Source organism: Tachyglossus aculeatus, chromosome 4 (assembly GCF_015852505.1).
Source record: "Tachyglossus aculeatus isolate mTacAcu1 chromosome 4, mTacAcu1.pri, whole genome shotgun sequence".
In the NCBI taxonomy this organism is placed as follows: Eukaryota; Metazoa; Chordata; class Mammalia; order Monotremata; family Tachyglossidae; genus Tachyglossus; species Tachyglossus aculeatus.
Window position 1 is genome coordinate 82,030,302 of NC_052069.1, and position 19,037 is coordinate 82,049,338.

At 44.8% G+C, this 19,037-nt stretch overlaps 1 protein-coding gene across 3 annotated transcripts in view; it reads left to right on the forward strand.

Moving 5' to 3' along the window:
* The window catches only part of NCALD (neurocalcin delta), a 470,303-nt gene that overhangs the window by 444,199 nt on the left and 7,067 nt on the right, over positions 1-19,037 (forward strand). For all 3 annotated transcript variants that reach the window (XM_038745843.1, XM_038745842.1, XM_038745844.1), the window contains 2 exons: positions 10,113-10,509; positions 16,366-16,471. In XM_038745843.1, coding sequence (XP_038601771.1) covers positions 10,132-10,509; positions 16,366-16,471 — 484 coding nt within the window. In that variant the 5' untranslated portion in view covers positions 10,113-10,131. The remainder of the gene's footprint in view (positions 1-10,112; positions 10,510-16,365; positions 16,472-19,037) is intronic.

Consider the following 19,037-nt stretch of genomic DNA (forward strand, 5'->3'; position numbering starts at 1 on the left):
ACCTCAGTAGGGCTTTGAAGGGAGGAAGAGAGCTAGGTTGGCGGATGTGTGGAGGGAGGGCATTCCATGCCAGGGGAAGGACATGGCTGGGCTGGGGGTCGACGGCGGGACAGGCGGGAATGAGGTACAGTGAGAAGGTTAGCGTCAGAGGAGCGGAGGGTGTGGGCTGGGCTGTAGACTGCGAGCCCGCTGTTCGGTAGGGACTATCTCTATGTGTTGCCGAGTTGTACTTCCCAAGTGCTTAGTACAGTGCTCTGCACACAGTAAGTGCTCAATAAATATGATTGATTGATAGAGAGAAGGGAGGTGAGGTAGGAGGGAGCAAGGTGATGGACAGCCTTGAAGCCGAGAGTGGGGAGCTTTTGCTTGATTCCTAGGTTGACAGGCAGCCACTGGAGATTTTTGAGGAGGGGAGTAACATGCCCAGAGCATTTCTGCACAGAGATGATCCGGGCAGCGGCGTGAAGTATAGACTGAAGTGGGGAGAGACAGGAGGATGGGAAATCAGAGAGGAGGCTGATGCAGTAATCCAGTCGGGATATGATGAGATTGAATCAGAGATTGAACCATAAGAAGCCCACAGAGGGTGAGTAGAGACAATGAGGGCTTTGCTGGGGAAGGGCTCTTGGAAGAGATGTGACTTTAATAAAGCTTTGAAGATGGGGAGAGTGGAGTTCTGTGGATATGAAAGCTAAGGAAGTTCCAGACCAGAGGGAGGAGGTAGGCAAGGGTTAGATGGCGGCCAGATAGGAGAGATCAACGAACAATGAGTGGGTGGTGGTAGAGGAGTAAAATGTGCAGATTAGAGTGTAGTAGATCGGCGAGGTAAGGTAGGAGGGGAAGAGCTGATGGAGTGCATTGCTCTCATTCAATCTATTCTGTCAGTTCTACCTGCAGAACATTATTAAAATCCACCCTTTCCTTTACATCCAGACTGTTACTACACTGATCCAAAATCCTTCTTATAATAATAATGATAATAATAATGATGGGATTTATTAAACAGCTACTATGTGCAAAGCACTGTTCTAAGCACTGAGGAGGTTACAAGGTGATCAGGTTGTCCCACAGGGGGCTCACAGTCTTCATCCCCAGTTTACAGATGAGGTAACTGAGGCACAGAGAAGTTGTGACTTGTCCAAAGTCACACAGCTGACAATTGGCGGAGCCAGGATTTGAACCTGTGACCTCTGGTTCCAAAGCCCATGCTCTTTCCACTGAGCCATGCTGCTTCTCCGACCATGCTGCTTATCCCACCTTGACTACTGCATCAGCCTCGTCACTGACCTCCCTGTTCTCTGTCTCTCCCCTGTTCAGTCCACACTTCATTCTGCTGCCCAGATCAATTTTCTAAAATACATTGAGTCCATGTCTCCCCACTCCTCAAGAACCTCCAGAAATTGCCCATCCACCCCCACATCAAACAGAAACTCCTTATCATCAACTTTAAAGCACTCAGTCCCTCACCCCCTCCTGCATTACCTTGCTGATTTCCTACTACGATCCAGTCTGCACATTTTTCTACACCAACCTGCTCACTGTACCTTGATCTCTTCTATCTCAGCACCAGCCCCTAGCTCTCATCCTCCCTCTGGCCCCTTCATATACTACAGATCAGCACTCTCTCCACCGTTAAAGTCTCAATAATATCACATCTCCTCCAAGAGGCTTACCCTGATGAAGGCCTCATTTTCCCTATTCCCTTTCCCTTCTGTGGTGCCTGTGCACTTGGATTTTTATCCTTTTATCAGTCAACCAACCATATTTACTGTGCAGAGCTCTGTACTAAGTGCTTGGGAAAGTACAATACAACAGAGTTGGTAGACACATTCCCTGCCTACAACGAGCTCGCAGTCTAGAGAGGGAAGAGAAACATTGATATCAACAAATAAATTATGAATATGTACATAAGGGCTGTGGGGCTGAGGGAGGTGTGAATAAAGGGAGCAAATTAGAGTGACACAAAAGGGAATTGGAAAAGAAGAAATGAGGTCCTAGTTGGGGAGGCTTCTTGGAGAAGATGGGCCTTCAATGAGGCTTTGAAGGTGGCGAGAGTAATTGTCTGTCAGATATGTAGAGAGAGGACAATCTAAGCCAGAGGCAGGATGTGGGCGAGAGGTCTGTGCAAGATGGATGGGACTGAGGTACAGTGAGTAGGTTGGCATTAGAGGAGCGATGTGTTGAGGGGTTGGGTCATAATAGAACAATGAGGTGAGATAAGAGTGGGCAAGGTGATTGAGTGCTTTAAAGGCACTGGTAAGGAGTTTCTGTTGGATGCGGAGGTGGATGGACAACCACTGGAGTATCTTGAGGAGTGGGGAAACATGGTCTGAATGATTTTGTAGGAAACTCAGGCAGCCGAGTTAAGTACTGACTGCAGTGGGGAGAGACAGGAGGCTGGGAGTTCAGCAAGGAGGCTGCTACAGTCATCAAAGTGAAGGCAGGAGGAAATGTGAGACTGCAGAGAAGAAGAGAGGTCAGGGCTGGAGATGTTGACTTGGGAATCGCCCTCATAGAGGTGGTAGTTGAAGCCTTGGGATCGAATGAGTTCTCCAAGGGAGTGGGTGGAATGGAAAATTAAAGGGAACCCGGGACTGGTCTTTGAGGGACTCCCACAGTTAGCAGGTGGGAGGCAGAGGAGAAGCCCGTAAAAGAGACTGAGGATGAGCGGTCAGAGAGATAAAAGGAGAATCAGGAGAGGACAGTGTCGGCGAAGCTGAGGTTGGATAGTGTGTACAGGAGAAAGGAGTGGTTAACAGTGTCAAAGGCATCTGGGAGGTCAAGGAGAATTAGGGTGAAATAGAAGCCATTGGATTTGGGAAGGAGATCATTTGTAACCTCTAAGCACTTGATATTCATCCCACCCTCAGCCTCACAGCCCTTATGTACACAACCATAATGTATTTTAATGTCTGTCTTCCCCCTAGACTTTAAGCTCCTTGTTGGCAGGGAACTTGTCTACCAAATGTTTTTGTTTTTCGTTTTTTGGTAAGATGGTATTTGTTAAGTACTTACTATGTTCCAGGCACTGTACTAAGCACTGGGGTAGCTACAGGCTAATCAGTTTGAACACAGTCCATGTGCCACAAGGAGCTCACAGTCTTAGTCCCCATTTTGCAGATGAAGTGACTGAGGCACAGAGAAGTTCACAAAGCAGACAAGTGAATGAGCCAGGATTAGAATTCAGGACCTCTAACTCCCAGGCCCATTTTCTTTCCACTTGGACACAGTGCTTGAATTGCACTCTCCCAAGCACTTAGTACAGTCCTCTGCCCACAGAAAGTGCTCAATAAATGCCATTGATTGATTTTAATTGATTCCGTAAGTGTCCGCAGTCAAAGGTGGAGCTGGAGTAGAGAGAGGAAGGAAGGATACCTGGAGAATAAGAGGAGCAAGGTGACAGAATTAGAAAAGGAGGTGGAAAGGCCAAAGGAGATGAGATTTCCTTTAGCTTTGGTCCTTGTACTCTTTAGGAATGAGACGGACCAGTTTAAGGATATTGAAAAAATGCAGTGATCTTTGGTTGGAGTCAGGGAAAGGAATGGATAGATTCTGGACATGGATGTGGAAGTACAAATGAGATATAGAGTTGTAGGTGGGGGAGGAAGGGATGAAATATCTACCAAGGATATTTGATTTAGGAATATAGATGAAATGTACCATTTTTTAAGATGGATCTAAAGGATATTTAAGTTACAATCGAAGGGTGACTAGATTTGGAGGTGGGAAGATACAACATCAGGAAGATAGAATCAGTGAATAGAGCAGATGATCCCTAAAATCTGCCCTTTCCTCTCTATCCAAGCTGCTACCACATTAATCCGAGCTCTGATCCTATCTGCCTTGATTACTGCACCAGCCTTCTTGCTGACCACCCTGCCTTCTGTCCCTCTCCACACCAGTCCATACTTCACTCTGCTGCCCAGATTACTATTCTACAAAACTGTTATGTTCACTTTTCCCCACTCCTCAAGAATCTCCAGTGATTTCCTATCCACCTACACATCAAACAGGAAGTCCATACCATTGACTTTAAAGCACTCAATCACCTTGCCCCATCCTGCCTTCTCTCACTGCTTTCCTTCTACAACCCAGCCTGCACACCTCTCTCCTCTAATGACAATCTTTTTCGTCTTGTCTATCTCATCACTGACCTCTTGCCCATGTCCTGCCCTTGGCCTGGAACACTCTCCCTTTTTAAGACCTTCAAATCCCAACCTTCAAAACATTACTAAAAGCCCATCCCCTCCAAGAGGCCTTCCCTAAGCACTCATTTCCTCTTCTCCCACTCCCTTCTGTATCACCCTTACACCTGGATTTGTACCCTTTATTCATCCCTCCCTCAGCCCCACAGCACTTATGTACATATATGTAATTTATTTCTATCAATGTTTGTCCCCCCCTCTAGACTGTAAGCTTGTTGTGGGCAGGGAGCATATCTACCAACTCCGTTATATCTGTATTCTCCCAACTGCTTAGTAGAGTGCTCTGCTCACAGTAAGTGCTCCATAAATACCATTAAGAATGATAAACAACTGAATGGGAGTGGTTGCTAATGACCCGCAGGAAAGCCAAAATGTGGAATTATTTTTGAGGAAAGTGGAGAGTGAGCAAAGGACCCAGGAAAAGCAAGGGATGCGAGAAAGATAGCCAAGAAACTTATAAATGAAAGAAAGGATGGCACTGTAAATGCAATCCCAGTTTTAGGAAGACATTTTCATTCATTCAATTGTATTTACTGAGCGCTTACTGTGTGCAGAGCACTGGACTAAGCACTTGGGAAGTACAAGTCGGCAACATATGGAGACGGTCCCTACCCAACAGCGGGCTCACAGTCTAGAAGGGGGAGACAGACAACAAAACAAAACATCTAGACAGGTGTCAAAAAAGTCAGAATAAATAGAATTATAGCTATATGCCCATCATTAACAAAATAAATGCAATAGCAAATATGTACAAGTTAAATAGAGTAATATATCTGTACAAATATATACAAGTGCTGTGGGGAGGGGAAAGAGGTAGGGCAGAGGGGGAGGATGGGGAGGAGGAGAGGAAAATGTCAGCTCAGTCTGGGAAGGCCTCCTGGAGGAGGTGAGCTCTCAGTAGGGCTTTGAAGGGAGGAAGAAAGCTAGTATAATTTTGTAATGTGGAGGTGGTTTTACCCAAGTGATTAAAAGAATCTTTTTGAGTCTAGTCCTTCAGCTTGCCTATTACTTATCCTGATTTGTACTAGTTGACTGTGTGCCTCGCCTTGCCTACCCCCTGCTCTAACATCTGCATGTTGATGGTCTCTTCTCTCTTCCATCTGTTCTGGCCAGCTGTCTTCATCAGATACCTCCCAGGGTCCTGGCTCAGGCTGGCTGTAGCTCACATTAGGGAGCTCGATGAGGGAAGAGTCGGGAAGGTGCCAGCCTTGGGAATTCTGCCCTGCTTGTCCGCTCCCTGACTCTCCAATTCCAGGTTTCTTCCCAATTCCTTCCTGGAGTTCTCCGCAGCCATGTCAGTATCTGGCCCTTCACAGGGTCGTTGGAGAGAGTGGCAGGATGAATTTTGAATGGGCAGAAACTCATGTCACTTGGTTCTATCAGCCAAGCATTGTGGGAAGAAATGAACTGGTGCTCATGGATGTGAGGGAGTACCTTCATACCTATCTTAAGAATTGGGACATTATCCATGCAGTTACCTCATCATCATCATCATCAGTCGTATTTATTGAGCGCTTACTATGTGCAGAGCACTGTACTAAGCGCTTGGGAAGTACAAATTGGCAACATATAGAAACAGTCCCTACCCAACAGTGGGCTCACAGTCTAAAAGGGGGAGACAGAGAACAAAACCAAACATACTAACAAAATAAAATAAATAGGATAGATATGTACAAGTAAAATAAATGAACAGAGTAAGAAATATGTACAAACATATATACATATATACAGGTGCTGTGGGGAAGGGAAGGAGAAGTTACCTCTGGATTGATTATGAATAATCCTCTCCCTGTAAGGTTCACAGACAAAAGCTTCAAGAGGCATATTCCTGTTTTTAACACTGAAGTTAAAAATCATAATTATAATAATTGTGGTATTTAAGTGCTTACTATTTGCCAAACACTGGGGTAGACGCAAGATAATCATTTCAGATACGCACCGTGTCTCGCATGGGGCTCACATTCCAAGTGGGAGGGAGAACACACATGTAATCCCCATTTTAAATTGAGGGAACTGAAGCCTAGTGAAGTGACTTGCCCAAAGTCACACAGCAGTCAAGTGGTAGAGTCAGGATTAGAACCCAAGTTCCCTGATTCCCAGTCCAGTGCGCTTTCCAGGAGAGGCCCAGAAAAGCACTGAGGATGGAAATTTAAAGGACCCATGAGGAGGGTAGGACAACTAAGGAAGAGGTAGAGTTGGAAGGAAAAAAAATGAATAAAAAGAGTCAACTGAGTGACTGGAGAAGGGTTACCTTGTAGGGTTACATCAAGTGTGAGTACACCAATTGGAATTAAAGACATTCCTTTCATGCTTCTCTCTGTCAGCTTCACCTTAGCAAGAAGGAGAGGTGATAGAATTGTGGGATATAAGCAATCAATCAATTGTGTTTATTGAGCGCTTACTGTGTGCAGAGCACTGTACTAAGCACTTGGGAAGTACAAGTTGGCGACGTATAGAGACTGTCCCTACCCAACAGTGGGCTCACAGTCATTCATTCAATAATATTTACTGAGTGCTTACTGTGTACAGAGCACTGTATTAAGCACGTGGGAGAGTACAATACAGCAATAGACACGTTCCCTGCCCACAATGAGCTTACAGTCTAGAAGTGCGGAGACAGACACAAATAAATGAAATTACAGATATGTACATAAGTGCTGTGGGGCTGGGAGGGGGGAAGAGCAAAGGGAACAAGTCCAGGTGATGCAGAAGGGAGTGGGAGATGAGGAAAGGTGGGACAATCTGGAAAGGCCTCCTTTTCTCTTTCCCACCCCTAAACTGTGGGGGTCCCTCAAGGTTCAGTTCTGGGTTCCCTTCGATTGTCCCTTGAGCACTGTAAATTCTGGGATAGATATCAGCAGTGAACATCCTGGGGGAATTAATTAGTCTGGTCTCCCATATTTTTAAGGGAGCAAAAGCTCAGATACATGGGGTTGTGAGGGATTGAAATCTTTTGAACCAGAACCCCATGGGGAATCAAATATGATTGAATGAATGAATGAATCCAAGCTCCATCCATGTCTGCCACATTGAATCTAGACTATAAGCTCGTTGTAGGCAGGGAATATGTCTGTTTATTGTTGTATTGTATTCTCCCAAACACTTAGTACAGTGCTCAGCACACAGTAAACAATAAATGCAATTGACTGACTGAGTCTACGGCCTTTCAGTTGGCAGCGTCATCTTTATACAGGACAAGTCTTTCTCCAAGAAGGGCACAGAGGAGTTCACTGCTTTCCTGCCCACTACCCAAATGGGATTTTTCAGTTGCTAGTTGGCATTTATGAAGGGTGATAGTAGCATATATTTGGCATTAGCTGCTGTTATTGCTGAACTCTTTCACCACCCCCCTAGAAACCTCTTGGGGATCCTTGGAGCTCTTTAGAACACAATGTGAAAAACCCTGCGGGAGGAGACAGAGAAGATTGTTTTTTCCACCCTCGCATCTCTGCGGATTATGGAGGTTGGAATTAATCAACCTTCCCAATGTGGGTTTGTATATTTTCTGAAAGGCTCTGCTGTTCACTTTTGTTAGCAGTCTTTAGGCTTTCCCTTGTCAGAATTCCACCATTTCCATTATAAATGAATTTGGAATGCAAGCTCCTTTATCAAACTGAAAGTGTTAGAGGCCAGGGATCTGTTTTTTTTTGTTCGTGAGGGCCCTTGGGGCACTTCACATGGTGGATGGACTCAACAGCAGTCTTGAAAACAACTGGCTAATGTAGGCGGTGCAGACCGTGGTAGCTACTGAGGTGGCTACCCTGGCAACTGACTAAGGGTACGTGGCTTCACGAAGCAATGTTGGCCCTATCACTGCAGCTGCAGCTAGGTTTCTCCTAGAACTTCGCACTTGGCAATAGGGTGCATCACTGCCTCAGTTGCCATCCGTTCGTAATTTCATGGGCAATCAGCCACGATGAAGCTTAAATTTGTGTTGTACATAAAGGTCATAAAGCATGACTGGACATCACAAATACAGGTGGCCACCACACCAGAGTGGAATCCCGAGCGTGTTATAGCCGCAGCCCTGGGAGGTGCTGGGCTGTCAGGTTTGCCCACTGCCTCCCTCTCTAGACTGTCAACTTATCGTGGGCAGGGAATGTGTCTGTTTATTGTTGTATTTTATTCTCCCAAGTGCTTAGAACAGTGCTTTGCACACTGAAAGTGGTCAGTAAATACCACTGACTGACTGACTGCTGAGAATGATTTTTACCAACGGAGTTTGTCTTGAATCCTTAAGCCTCTTTTCACTAAGCCACAATCAATCAGTTGATCGATGATTGATTGCAGAGTAGTGTATGATGTGCAGAGCACTGTATTAAGCACTTGAGAGAGTCACATTGCTTCTCTTACCTGTTCTCCCTCCCCCTAAGACAGTGAGACTCCTGTGGGGCAGGGATTGTGTGTGTCCAACCTGATTATCTTCTCTCTGCCCCAGCACTTAGTACGGCCCCTGGCACATAGTAAGCCCTTACCGAACACTACAATTATTATTGTTATTATCATTATTATTTCTGTAACTAGCACTACCATCCTCCCTGTCCTGCAAGTCCTCAATTCTCTGCTCTCTTTCATTCCCCCCTGATTTTTAGCAATGTGCAGAAAAAAAGTCCCTCAATCTTGCATCTTAGACTGTAAGCTCGTTACAGGCGGGGAATGTGTCTGCTAATTCTGTTGTATTGTACTCTCCTAAACACTCAGAGCACTGTACAGTGCTCTGAACAAAGTGCTCAATAAATACCTTTGGTTGATTGTATCTGGTTAACGTGAATTCCCCACACCCATTGTGTCTCAGGATCGGGGCAAAGAGGCAGCAGCATCTTCTGCCACTAAGGTTTCCAAGATATCCTGTATGTGGCCAAGGATTACAGCCTTCTGGTAGGGAGCACTTTTGTCTCCCTAGGGACTGGGGTGAATGACTAGCCCATCCCAGCCCTTCACAATTGCAACCAGAGCCCATCAGGAGCACTTCTAGTGTACTCTCCCAAGTGCTTGGGACAGTGCTCTGCACACAGTAAGCGTTCAATAAATATGACTGACTGAAAGGATGTCCTTCCTCTCCTCTCCCAACCCTAAATCTAAGAGAAGCAGCATGGAAAGAGCATGGAGTCAGAGGACCTTGGCTCTAATCCCGGCTCCACCACTTGCCTGATGCTATGTGACCTCAGGCAAGTTACTTCATTTCTCTGTGCCTCAGTTACCTCATCTGTAAAATGAGGAGTAAGACTGCAAGCCTCATGTGGGTCAGGGACTGTGTCCAACCTGATTAGTTTGAATCTACCCCAGCGTTTGTACAGTGGTAAGCGCTGTACAAGTATCATTAAAAGACTGCAAGTCAGGAGGACCTGGGGTCTAATTCTGACTGCACAGTATGTCTGCTCTGTGACCTTGGGCAAGTCACTGAACTTTTCCAGGCCTCAGTTACTTCATCTGCAAAATGAGGATTTAAACTGTGAGCCCCATGTGTGAGATAGATACTGTGTCCAACCTGATTAGCTTGTATTTATCCCAGTGCTTAGTGTAGTGCCTGGCACATAGTAAGCACTTATCAAATACCATAAAAAAAGTGCTTTGCAAGTGAGAAGCCCCTTGAAGTTGGGTTGGCTGAAGAGTTAGTCAATCATATTGAGTGTTTACTTTGTGCAGAGCTCTATACTAAGCACTTGGGAAAGTTCAATATAACAATAAAAGAGAGTTATCTGGGCCATTGGGCAGCAACGTCACTGTCCGATGAAAAGGATGTAGTGCTCCCTCCGACAGGTGCTCTGTTCTGTTTTTGGGTTCCCGGCACAGAAGATATCCTCATATGTGGCAGCAGAATCTTTGAATGTGTTAGAACAGGATATTGGTTTAAGCCTCTAAATCCTTCCCGGCTATAACAGTATCTTTCCCCATTTTCATCCATAGCTAAATCTTCAACACCGAAATGGGGAAACAGAACAGTAAGCTGCGTCCTGAGGTCATGCAGGATTTGCTAGAAAGCACAGACTTTACAGAGCATGAAATCCAGGAATGGTACAAAGGCTTCTTGAGAGACTGCCCGAGCGGGCATTTGTCAATGGAGGAATTTAAGAAAATCTATGGGAACTTTTTCCCTTATGGGGACGCTTCCAAATTCGCCGAGCACGTATTCCGCACTTTTGATGCCAACGGGGATGGAACAATAGACTTCAGAGAATTCATCATAGCCCTGAGTGTGACGTCACGAGGGAAACTGGAACAGAAACTGAAGTGGGCCTTCAGCATGTATGACCTGGATGGGAATGGCTACATCAGTAAATCAGAAATGCTGGAGATTGTGCAGGTATGTCTTCTCTTCATTTAACTGCCCCATCTCATTGGCCTTCCGGGTACAAACCAGGTCATTGGAGCCAAAAACACATCCTCGTTCCAGCTCGCAGATCCTGAGTTACTTGGGCTGTCTCTCCAGGTGATGAATGTGGCATGAGAGTCTCTTTTTTTTTTTAAGGTATTTGTTAAGTGCTTACTATGTGTCAAACCTGTTTTAAGCACTGGGATAGATATAAGCTAATCAACGTGAACACAGTCCATGACCTACATTGACCTCCCAGTCCCAGTAGAAGGGAGATAAGGTAAGAGAAGCGATGTGGCCCGGTGAAAAGAGATTTACAGATTCATGACAAACTCTGTAAAAAGCGTTCTCAGCTGTTGGCAACCTTTATATCTACAATTCTGTTTATATTGGTGCTATTGATGCCTGTCTACTTGTGTTGTTTTGTTGTCTGTCTCCCCCCTTCTAGACTGTGAGCCCGTTGTTGGGTAGTGATTGTCTCTATTTGTTGCCAAATTGTACTTTCCAAGAGCTTAGTACACTGTTTTGCACACAGTAAGCGCTCAATAAATACGATTGAATGAATGAATGAATGGAGCTCTACCAGTTAGCTTATTAGATGAGGATGAAAGGGCTGGGGGGATGTTAGTAGTGTCTTGGCTGGTTGAACTATTCATTCAATCGTATTTATTGAGCACTTACTGTGTGCAGAGCACTGTACTAAGCACTTGGAAAGTACAATTCGGCAACAGATAGATACAATCCCTACCCAACAACAGGCTCACAGTCTAGAAGGGGGACTATTCCCAGCCTTTGCAGCCTGTTCAGTGATGATCAACTAATTTGTGTGCGTGTGTTTTTTGTGGTATTTGTTAAGCTCTCACTGCGTGCCAGTCACTGTATTAAGCACTGGGGTAGATACAAGCTAATCAGGTTGGACAGAGTCCCTGTCCCATTTAGGGCTCACAATCTTAATCCCCTTTTTAGGGATGAGGTCACTGAGGCACAGATAAATTAATTGACTTCAGGACGTCACACAGCAGACAAGTGGCATAGGCAGGATTAGAACCCAGGTCCTTCTGACTCCCAGGGTCTATGCAGTAGGTCATGCTGCTTCTCATTCATCTTAAAGGCAGTACAAGTTCCCCTGCTATTCGCCTTGTGTTGCTTCCAGCCTCCTGAGCAGCAGGCTGCCACTCTTCTACGTCTGCCCTCTACCCCATTCTAAACTTAGCATGCCACCCTCCCTCCCTCCGTCCCCTGCCCTGGGCACGCCACATCTCTGCTCTGAAAGGTCCACCCTTGAAAACTGGAAAAGGCCCGGCCACCCTGGAAAATAAGGCTAAGAAAATCACAACAATGTTGAACACTTTCAAGGATCCGAATCAGCTCAGGCTGCGGCTTATAGCATTAGAACCAAAAATTGTAGTTCAAACTTTTTCCAAAGGTTTTCATGCGAAAATGCCCTTATTCACTTACCTTTTCAAGGTGAACAGCTGCATGACCTCAGGCAAGTCACTTAACTTCTCTTGTCCTCAGTTACCTGTGAAATGGGGATTAAGACTGAGAGTCCAGTGTGGGGACATGGACTATGTCCAAATTGACAACCTTGTATGTATCCCAGTGCTTTAGTACAGTGCCTGGAACATAGTAAGTGCTTAACAGATACCACAGAAAAAATGGTCACATAATGGCGAAAGGTTTATGTTTGCGCTTCACAGTCAAAGGAGGTCAGTGGTCAACCCATCCATCCCCCTGCCACCAGTCAGCCCAGTATTGGCTGACCAGGCTTCAGGAGGGGACTGCCCATCCTTTTCGGCTCACCGAGCCCTACTCCTCCGTGACGGAGGATGGCTCCCAGGATCTGGATTTTGTTACAAGGCCTGGATTAGTGTACTAGAGCTTACCCTTCCATCTTCATTCAATGATGAATTGAGCTTTAATGTTGAATTTGAGGCCGTTGCCAGTTAATGGCACTTCTGTTGAATTTTCCACTTGGTGGGTTCAAGAGGAGGAGCGAGAAGAAAAGAAAGGAAGAAGGTAAAAATGAGGGATAAGGAGTGATCCCCAAAGGGTATCAGCTCCATGTGCATCCCAGCCCCGAGTTATCCCCTGGGACACTGCAGATCTGTATTTACTCGGAGACAAAAATAGAACATTTCATGTTTAATTAAAAACAGGATATCTCTGTTATTCCTTTCACTGACATTGCCAAAAATAAAGCAGGAACAAACCATGGTCCCTTCTTGGCATCATTCCAACTTCGTTTCCAATAAAGTTTTAAGGAAATAATTGTGCTTAGGGAGGCAGAATTTGTTTCCTATTGTTACCTATCTTTGCCTTTTCTGGTTATCTTTCAGCAATCTGCCTGGAGCTGCCTTAATTCACTAGGGATTAGCAATGGGATATGTAGGGATTAAAGCCTCCACCCACCTTTGGCTCTAGACCCCCACCCCCATTTCCTCTCCCAACCAAGAGAAAGTTTTTGTGCCTACCATACCGACCAAAAAAAAATCATTTTTTTCAATGAAACTGTGGGAGTCCAACTGCTCTGCTCTTATCTGCTCCTCTCCCACACCAGTGCTGGTTACTTCTTAGGTCCCTTTCACTAGATGGCAAACTACTTTCTTTTTTAGCATTTGTTAAACACTTACCTTGTACTATAAGCTTGTCGATAGAAGCATGTCCTTGAGGACATGGATAGTGTCTACCTACTCTGTTATGTTGTACTTTCCCAAGCACTTAGTAGAGTGCTTTCCACACAGTATCATTGACTGATTGAGTGTTATGAAATCCAGCTTACCTCAGCTTTTGGGTATTTATCTATTTTTACAAATGTTCTCCCACTCTTAATAAAGATAGAAGCACCCATTCCTGACTTCAAGGTCTTCAAAGCTAGGGTCTCTGCTTTTTTCATCTTCTGCCTGTCCCCCAAGCCCCTGGTATGGCACTAGGTACCTCGACGTAGGTCCACTGATCCTGATCCGGGGCTTCCCAACAACCTTTTGTTTTTTATGGTACTTGTTAAGTGCTTACTATATGTCAAGCATGGTTCTAAATGCTAGTGTACATATGCATGAATCAGACCCAATCCCTGTCCCACATGGGGCTCACTGGCTAAGTAGGAGGGAGAACAGGATTTGAATCCCCATTTTACAGTTGAGGAAACTGAATCACAGAGAAGAGAAGTGAATTAAAATTCACTAGGCCCTAGTTCACACGGTAGGTAATCAGCAGAAACGGGATTAGAACCCAGGTCCTCTGACTCCTAAGACCGTGCTCTTTACACTAGGCCATACTGCTTCCCACCGAAGACTTTTTAACCCTCGTTGGCTGCGGAGGTATTACCTACACAGCAAAACAGCGTTAGTCAAGGTCGAAACAAGTGAATAGAGTCAGAAGTCCCATCAGCTCAGAGCTACTGTTGCCAGGGAGAGTCCCCTTGCTGGAGTTCTGTGACAACAGCCAGATCGGGGAAATGTCACTTTAAATGGGAGGCAAACGTGTATTCGGCCATCCATTTGGGGGACAGAGATATGACAATTTTCCAACCGTAGGGTGAAAGAGTGCGAGGTGCCTCCTGTATAAGTGTTCTCCCTCGGTTTAAAAAGACCAAGCCCCGGGAACTGTCCAGTTTAATTAGGTAGAATAGGTATGATCAAACTTCTGGCAGAAAGCAACTTTTCTCTGTGTGTTTTCAGGGCTGCACCCTGTACCCACTGTTGTTTCCCTAAGGGGGCTGAATGAGTGGGGCCTGGCATGGGAATGGCTTTCAGTTATGTTTCAGGGATTCCAAAAGCCTGAGGCTTTTGAATTCGGAAACAAAGTATTTTCTTTATCAGTCTAGTATTCAGGACTGACAAGTTTGTGCTGATTTTTAGACTGTGTGCCCACTGTTGGGTAGGGACTGTCTCTATATGTTGCCAATTTGTACTTCCCAAGCGCTTAGTACAGTGCTCTGCACATAGTAAGCGCTCAATAAATACGATTAATGGTGATGATGATGATGTGTGTATTGAAAAAACAAAAAAACAAACAACAGAGAACCTCTTCTTTCCCAGCACTTAGTACAAGGCTCTGCACACAGTGAATGCTATTACTACTACTCTTTTAACCAGGAAATCATTCCACTCAGGCAACAATCCTCCTATTCACTGTAGTGCAAACGTAGCCTTAGTCATATCACCTAAGTTGTCAATAAAATGTTTCCCAAACTCTCCCTTTATTTACCAGTATTGTAGAGCTGAAGCAACTGTTGGGTGAAATATAGAGCTGGTTTTTTTTTTTCAAATGTTTTTCGTTAAGCACATACTATGCACCGGGCATTAATCTAAGCACTAGGGTAGGTACAAGATAAGTGGGTTGGACATAGTCCCTGTCTCACATAGGGTTCCTAATCCCCTTTTAACATATGAGGTAAATAAGGCACGGAGAATTAAGTGACTTGATCAAGGTCACACTACAGGTAAGTGACAGAGTTGAGATTAGAATCCAGGTCTTCTGACACCCAGGCCAATGCTCTTTCCACTAGGTCACGCTACTTCCCTTGACAGTCACAGTTTTCAATTATGCTCTTATCTCTCTACAAGCTGATTTCCTAGGCCCACTGAGGTTAGTCTAATCTGGAGACAAAAATGCAAGCACTGATATATCTTCATATAGGACTCCTTGGGGTTGGAAGAGTCAAATGATTCTTCAGTGATTCAAGAAAAAACATTTTTGAGCCTGATTTTCACAGTCCAGAGTTTGACCGGAGTTGAGAAAACTGCTTTTCTCCTGGCTTTTCACTTGGGCAATCCTTGGGGTTAGCAGGTTTTCCTACCCCCAAGTAGCATGCTTGAGTTTTAAATAGAAACTGAATTAATCAATCAGTTGTATTGATTGAGCACTTACTATGTTCAGAGAACTGTACTAAGCACTTGAGAGAGTACAGTGTTCAATCAGTTGTATTTATTGAGCGCTTATTGTTTGCAGGACAATGTACTAAATCCTTGGGAGAGTGCAAACAATATACAGACACATATACAGACACAAATTCCCTGTGCAAAACGAGCTTACAGTCTAGAGGGGCAGGCAGATATTGATATAACTAAATTATGGATATGTACATTAGTTCTGTGGGGCTGGGGCAGGAGTGGTGAATAAAGGGAACAAGTCAGGATGACACAGAAGGGATTGGGAAAAGAAGAAATGAGGGCTTAGGGAAGGCCTGTCAGAGGAGATGTGACTTTAGTGAGACATCAGTATCCAATTGTCTGTTGGATTTGAAGAAGGAAGACATTCCAGGCCAGAGGTGGGATGTGGGTGAGAGGTCGGCAGCTAGATAGATGAGATCGAGGTACAGTTAATAGGTTGGCATTAGAGGAGCGAAATGTTTGTACTGGGTTGTAGTAGGAGAGTAGTGAGGTGATGTAGGAGGGGCCAAGGTGATTGAGTGCTTTAAAGTCCATAGAAAAGAGTTTCTCTTTGATGTGGTGGTGGATGGGAAACCACTGGCAGTTCTTGAGGAGTGGGGAACTATGTCCTGAATGTTTTACAACAGAATTAGCAGTCACACACCCTGTCCATAACGAGCTTAATGTCATGAGTGGGAGACTGGCATTAATATAAATAAACAATTTAAAACAAATATTTTAAAGATTTATACATAAGAGCTGTGAGGTTGGTGGTGGGATGCATATCAAATGTCCAAGGTCACAGATTCAAGTGCCGCTGAATCTGAACCCTTGAATGAGTGCTGGCAGTTAGGCTGCTGCTTTGGGAATCTTGCTCCTTATGTGGCTTTGGACCCTTGATATTACCGATAATATTATTGGTTAGACACCGGAGAGTGATTCAAATGTATTCTGCTTCTGTCACACCACCTAGGCAATCTATAAGATGGTTTCCTCGGTAATGAAGATGCCGGAAGATGAATCCACCCCAGAGAAAAGGACAGAGAAAATCTTCCGCCAGATGGATACCAATCGAGACGGTAGGTCTGAAGTTCCATACCTCTAGCTTGGCTCTTGTGCTGCTACTGCTGCTGTTACTATAGGGTTAGTGCGCCTAAAGATAGTGGCAGATGAAACAAATAAAGAAAGGGGTCACTTTGGTACTAAGAAATGGCTGCCGGTTTTCATCATTAGTGGTATTTATTGTGTGCCTTCTGTGTGCAGAGCACTTAGTACAGTTCCCTGACTACAACAAGTTTACAGTCTTTAGACCTTAGGGCACTGTGAAACAAAGAAGCCTGCTGTGTGTGATATCTAGGTTTAGACTGAACACTGCAGTCTTAGAGTCATTTGTTTGGGGAATTGATTGTGACAACAAAAAAAAAAGAGGAGGATTGGCATGGCCTATTTGATTTGTGTTCCACCTTTTATCTCAAACTATGCCTCCTTGTTCTTCTCTTTGAGACCGGTTTCTTTTTTTTTTAATGGTATTAAGTGCTTGCCAGATGCCAGGCACTATACTTATCGCTGGGGTATATACAAGCCAATCAGGTTAGACAGAGTCCAAGTCCTACATGGGGCTCACAGTTTTCACCTCCATTTTACAGATGAAGTAACTAAGGCACAGAGAAGTTAAGTGACTTGCCCAAGATCACACAGCAGCAAAGTGGCAGAATGGGGATTAGAATGCAGGTCCTTCTGACTCCCAAGCCCATGCCTGGGTCATGCCTCTTCTCTAATTTCAGGAACTCTTGACTGGTTTGAAGGGGAGAGAGAGGAATAATTTATTTCACCAATTATTCTACATGTCAGGGCCGGTTCATGGTCAGAATAAATTGCCCTTGGCCTTCAGTGATCTTTTCTGCTAGTCAACATCCTCCAGGCCAATGGAAAAACAAACATGAACCTGAGTTGGGTCATATTGTGTGGGTATCCTTCCAATTTTGGTGGCTCTTGAGGAAAAATAATTTCTCTGAGAGCGGTGTTATGAGTGTACATGAGCTAGATGATCTGCAGAAGGCAGGAAAATGCCTTCCTAGAGCTTCCTAAGGAGGATATTGTTTCACTGGAGCTAATTCTCAGTGTTTGGTATTTACAGTGATTTACATAGGGTTTTGTAGAGGAAAAATGTGTCCAATAATCAAACTTTTGTGTACTTCACAAATGTAGGGAGTGACTGGGGCATTTGTGTGGTGGCGGGGTTGGGGGTAGGAGGTAGGCTTGGTTTCCTTTTTTTGATGGTATTTGTTAAGCACTGACTATGTACCAGGTACTATAATAATAATAATAATGGTGGCATTTGTTAAGCACTTACTATGTGCAAAGCACTGCTCTAACTGCTGGGGGTGATACAAGGTGATCAGGTTTTCCCACTTGGGGCTCCCAGTTTTAATCCCCATTTTACAGATGAGGTAACTGAGGCTCAGAGAAGTTAAATGACTTGCCCAAGGTCACACAGCAGACATGTGGCAGAGCTGGGATTAGAACCCATGACCTCTGACTCCCAAGCCTGGGCTCTTTTGTTTTGTTGTCTGTCTCCCCCTTCTAGACTGTGAGCCTGTTGTTGGGTAGGGACCGTCTCTATATGTTGCCAACTTGTACTTCCCAAGCACTTAGTACAGTGTTCTGCACACAGTAAGTGCTCAATAAATATGACTGAATGAATGAATGAATCTACCCGAGTGCTTAGTACAATGCCAAAACCACAGTAAGCATTTGACAAATAATAATAATAATAATAATGATGGCATTTGTTAAGCGCTTACTATGTGAAAGCACTGTTCTAAGTACTGGAGAGGATACAAGATAATCAGGTTGGCCCACGTGGGGCTCACAGTCTTAATCCCCATTTTACAGATGAGATAACTGAGGCCCAGAGAAGTGAAGTGACTTGCCCAAAGTCACAGAGCTGACAATTGGCAGAGCTGGGATTTGAACCCATGACCTCTGACTCCCAAGCCCGTGCTCTTTCCACTGAGCCATGCTGCACTGATGAGTCACTCCATTTCAGGTGTTAAAGCAAAGCTAAATTCATTCATTTATTCATTCAATCGTTTTTATTGAGCGCTTACTGTGTGCAGAGCACTGTACTATGCGCCTGGGAAGTACAAGTCGGCAACATATTCATTCATTCAATCGTATTGAGCACTTACTGTGTGCAGAGCACTGTACTAAGCTCATGGGAAGTACAAGTTGGCAACATATAGAGACAGTCCCTACCCAACAGTGGGCTCACAGTCTAGAAGGGGGAGCCAGACAACAAAACATGTAGACAGGTGTCGAAGCCATCAGAATAAATAGAATTATAGTTATATGCCCATCATTAATAAAATGGAGTAGTAAATATGTACAAGTAAAATAGAGTAATAAATATGCACAAATATATACAAGTGCTGAGGGGAGGAGAAGGAGGTAGGTTCGGGGGGGGGGGCGATGGGAGGAGGAGAGGAAAAAGGGGGCTCAGTCTGGGAAGGCCTCCTGATTGGCTGTTAGGAAATCCCTTCCATCATGGGTTCAAATCCTGTCTCCGCCACTTGTCAGCTGTGTGACTTTGGGCAAGTCACTTCACTTCTCTGTGCCTCAGTTACCTCATCTGGAAAATGGGGA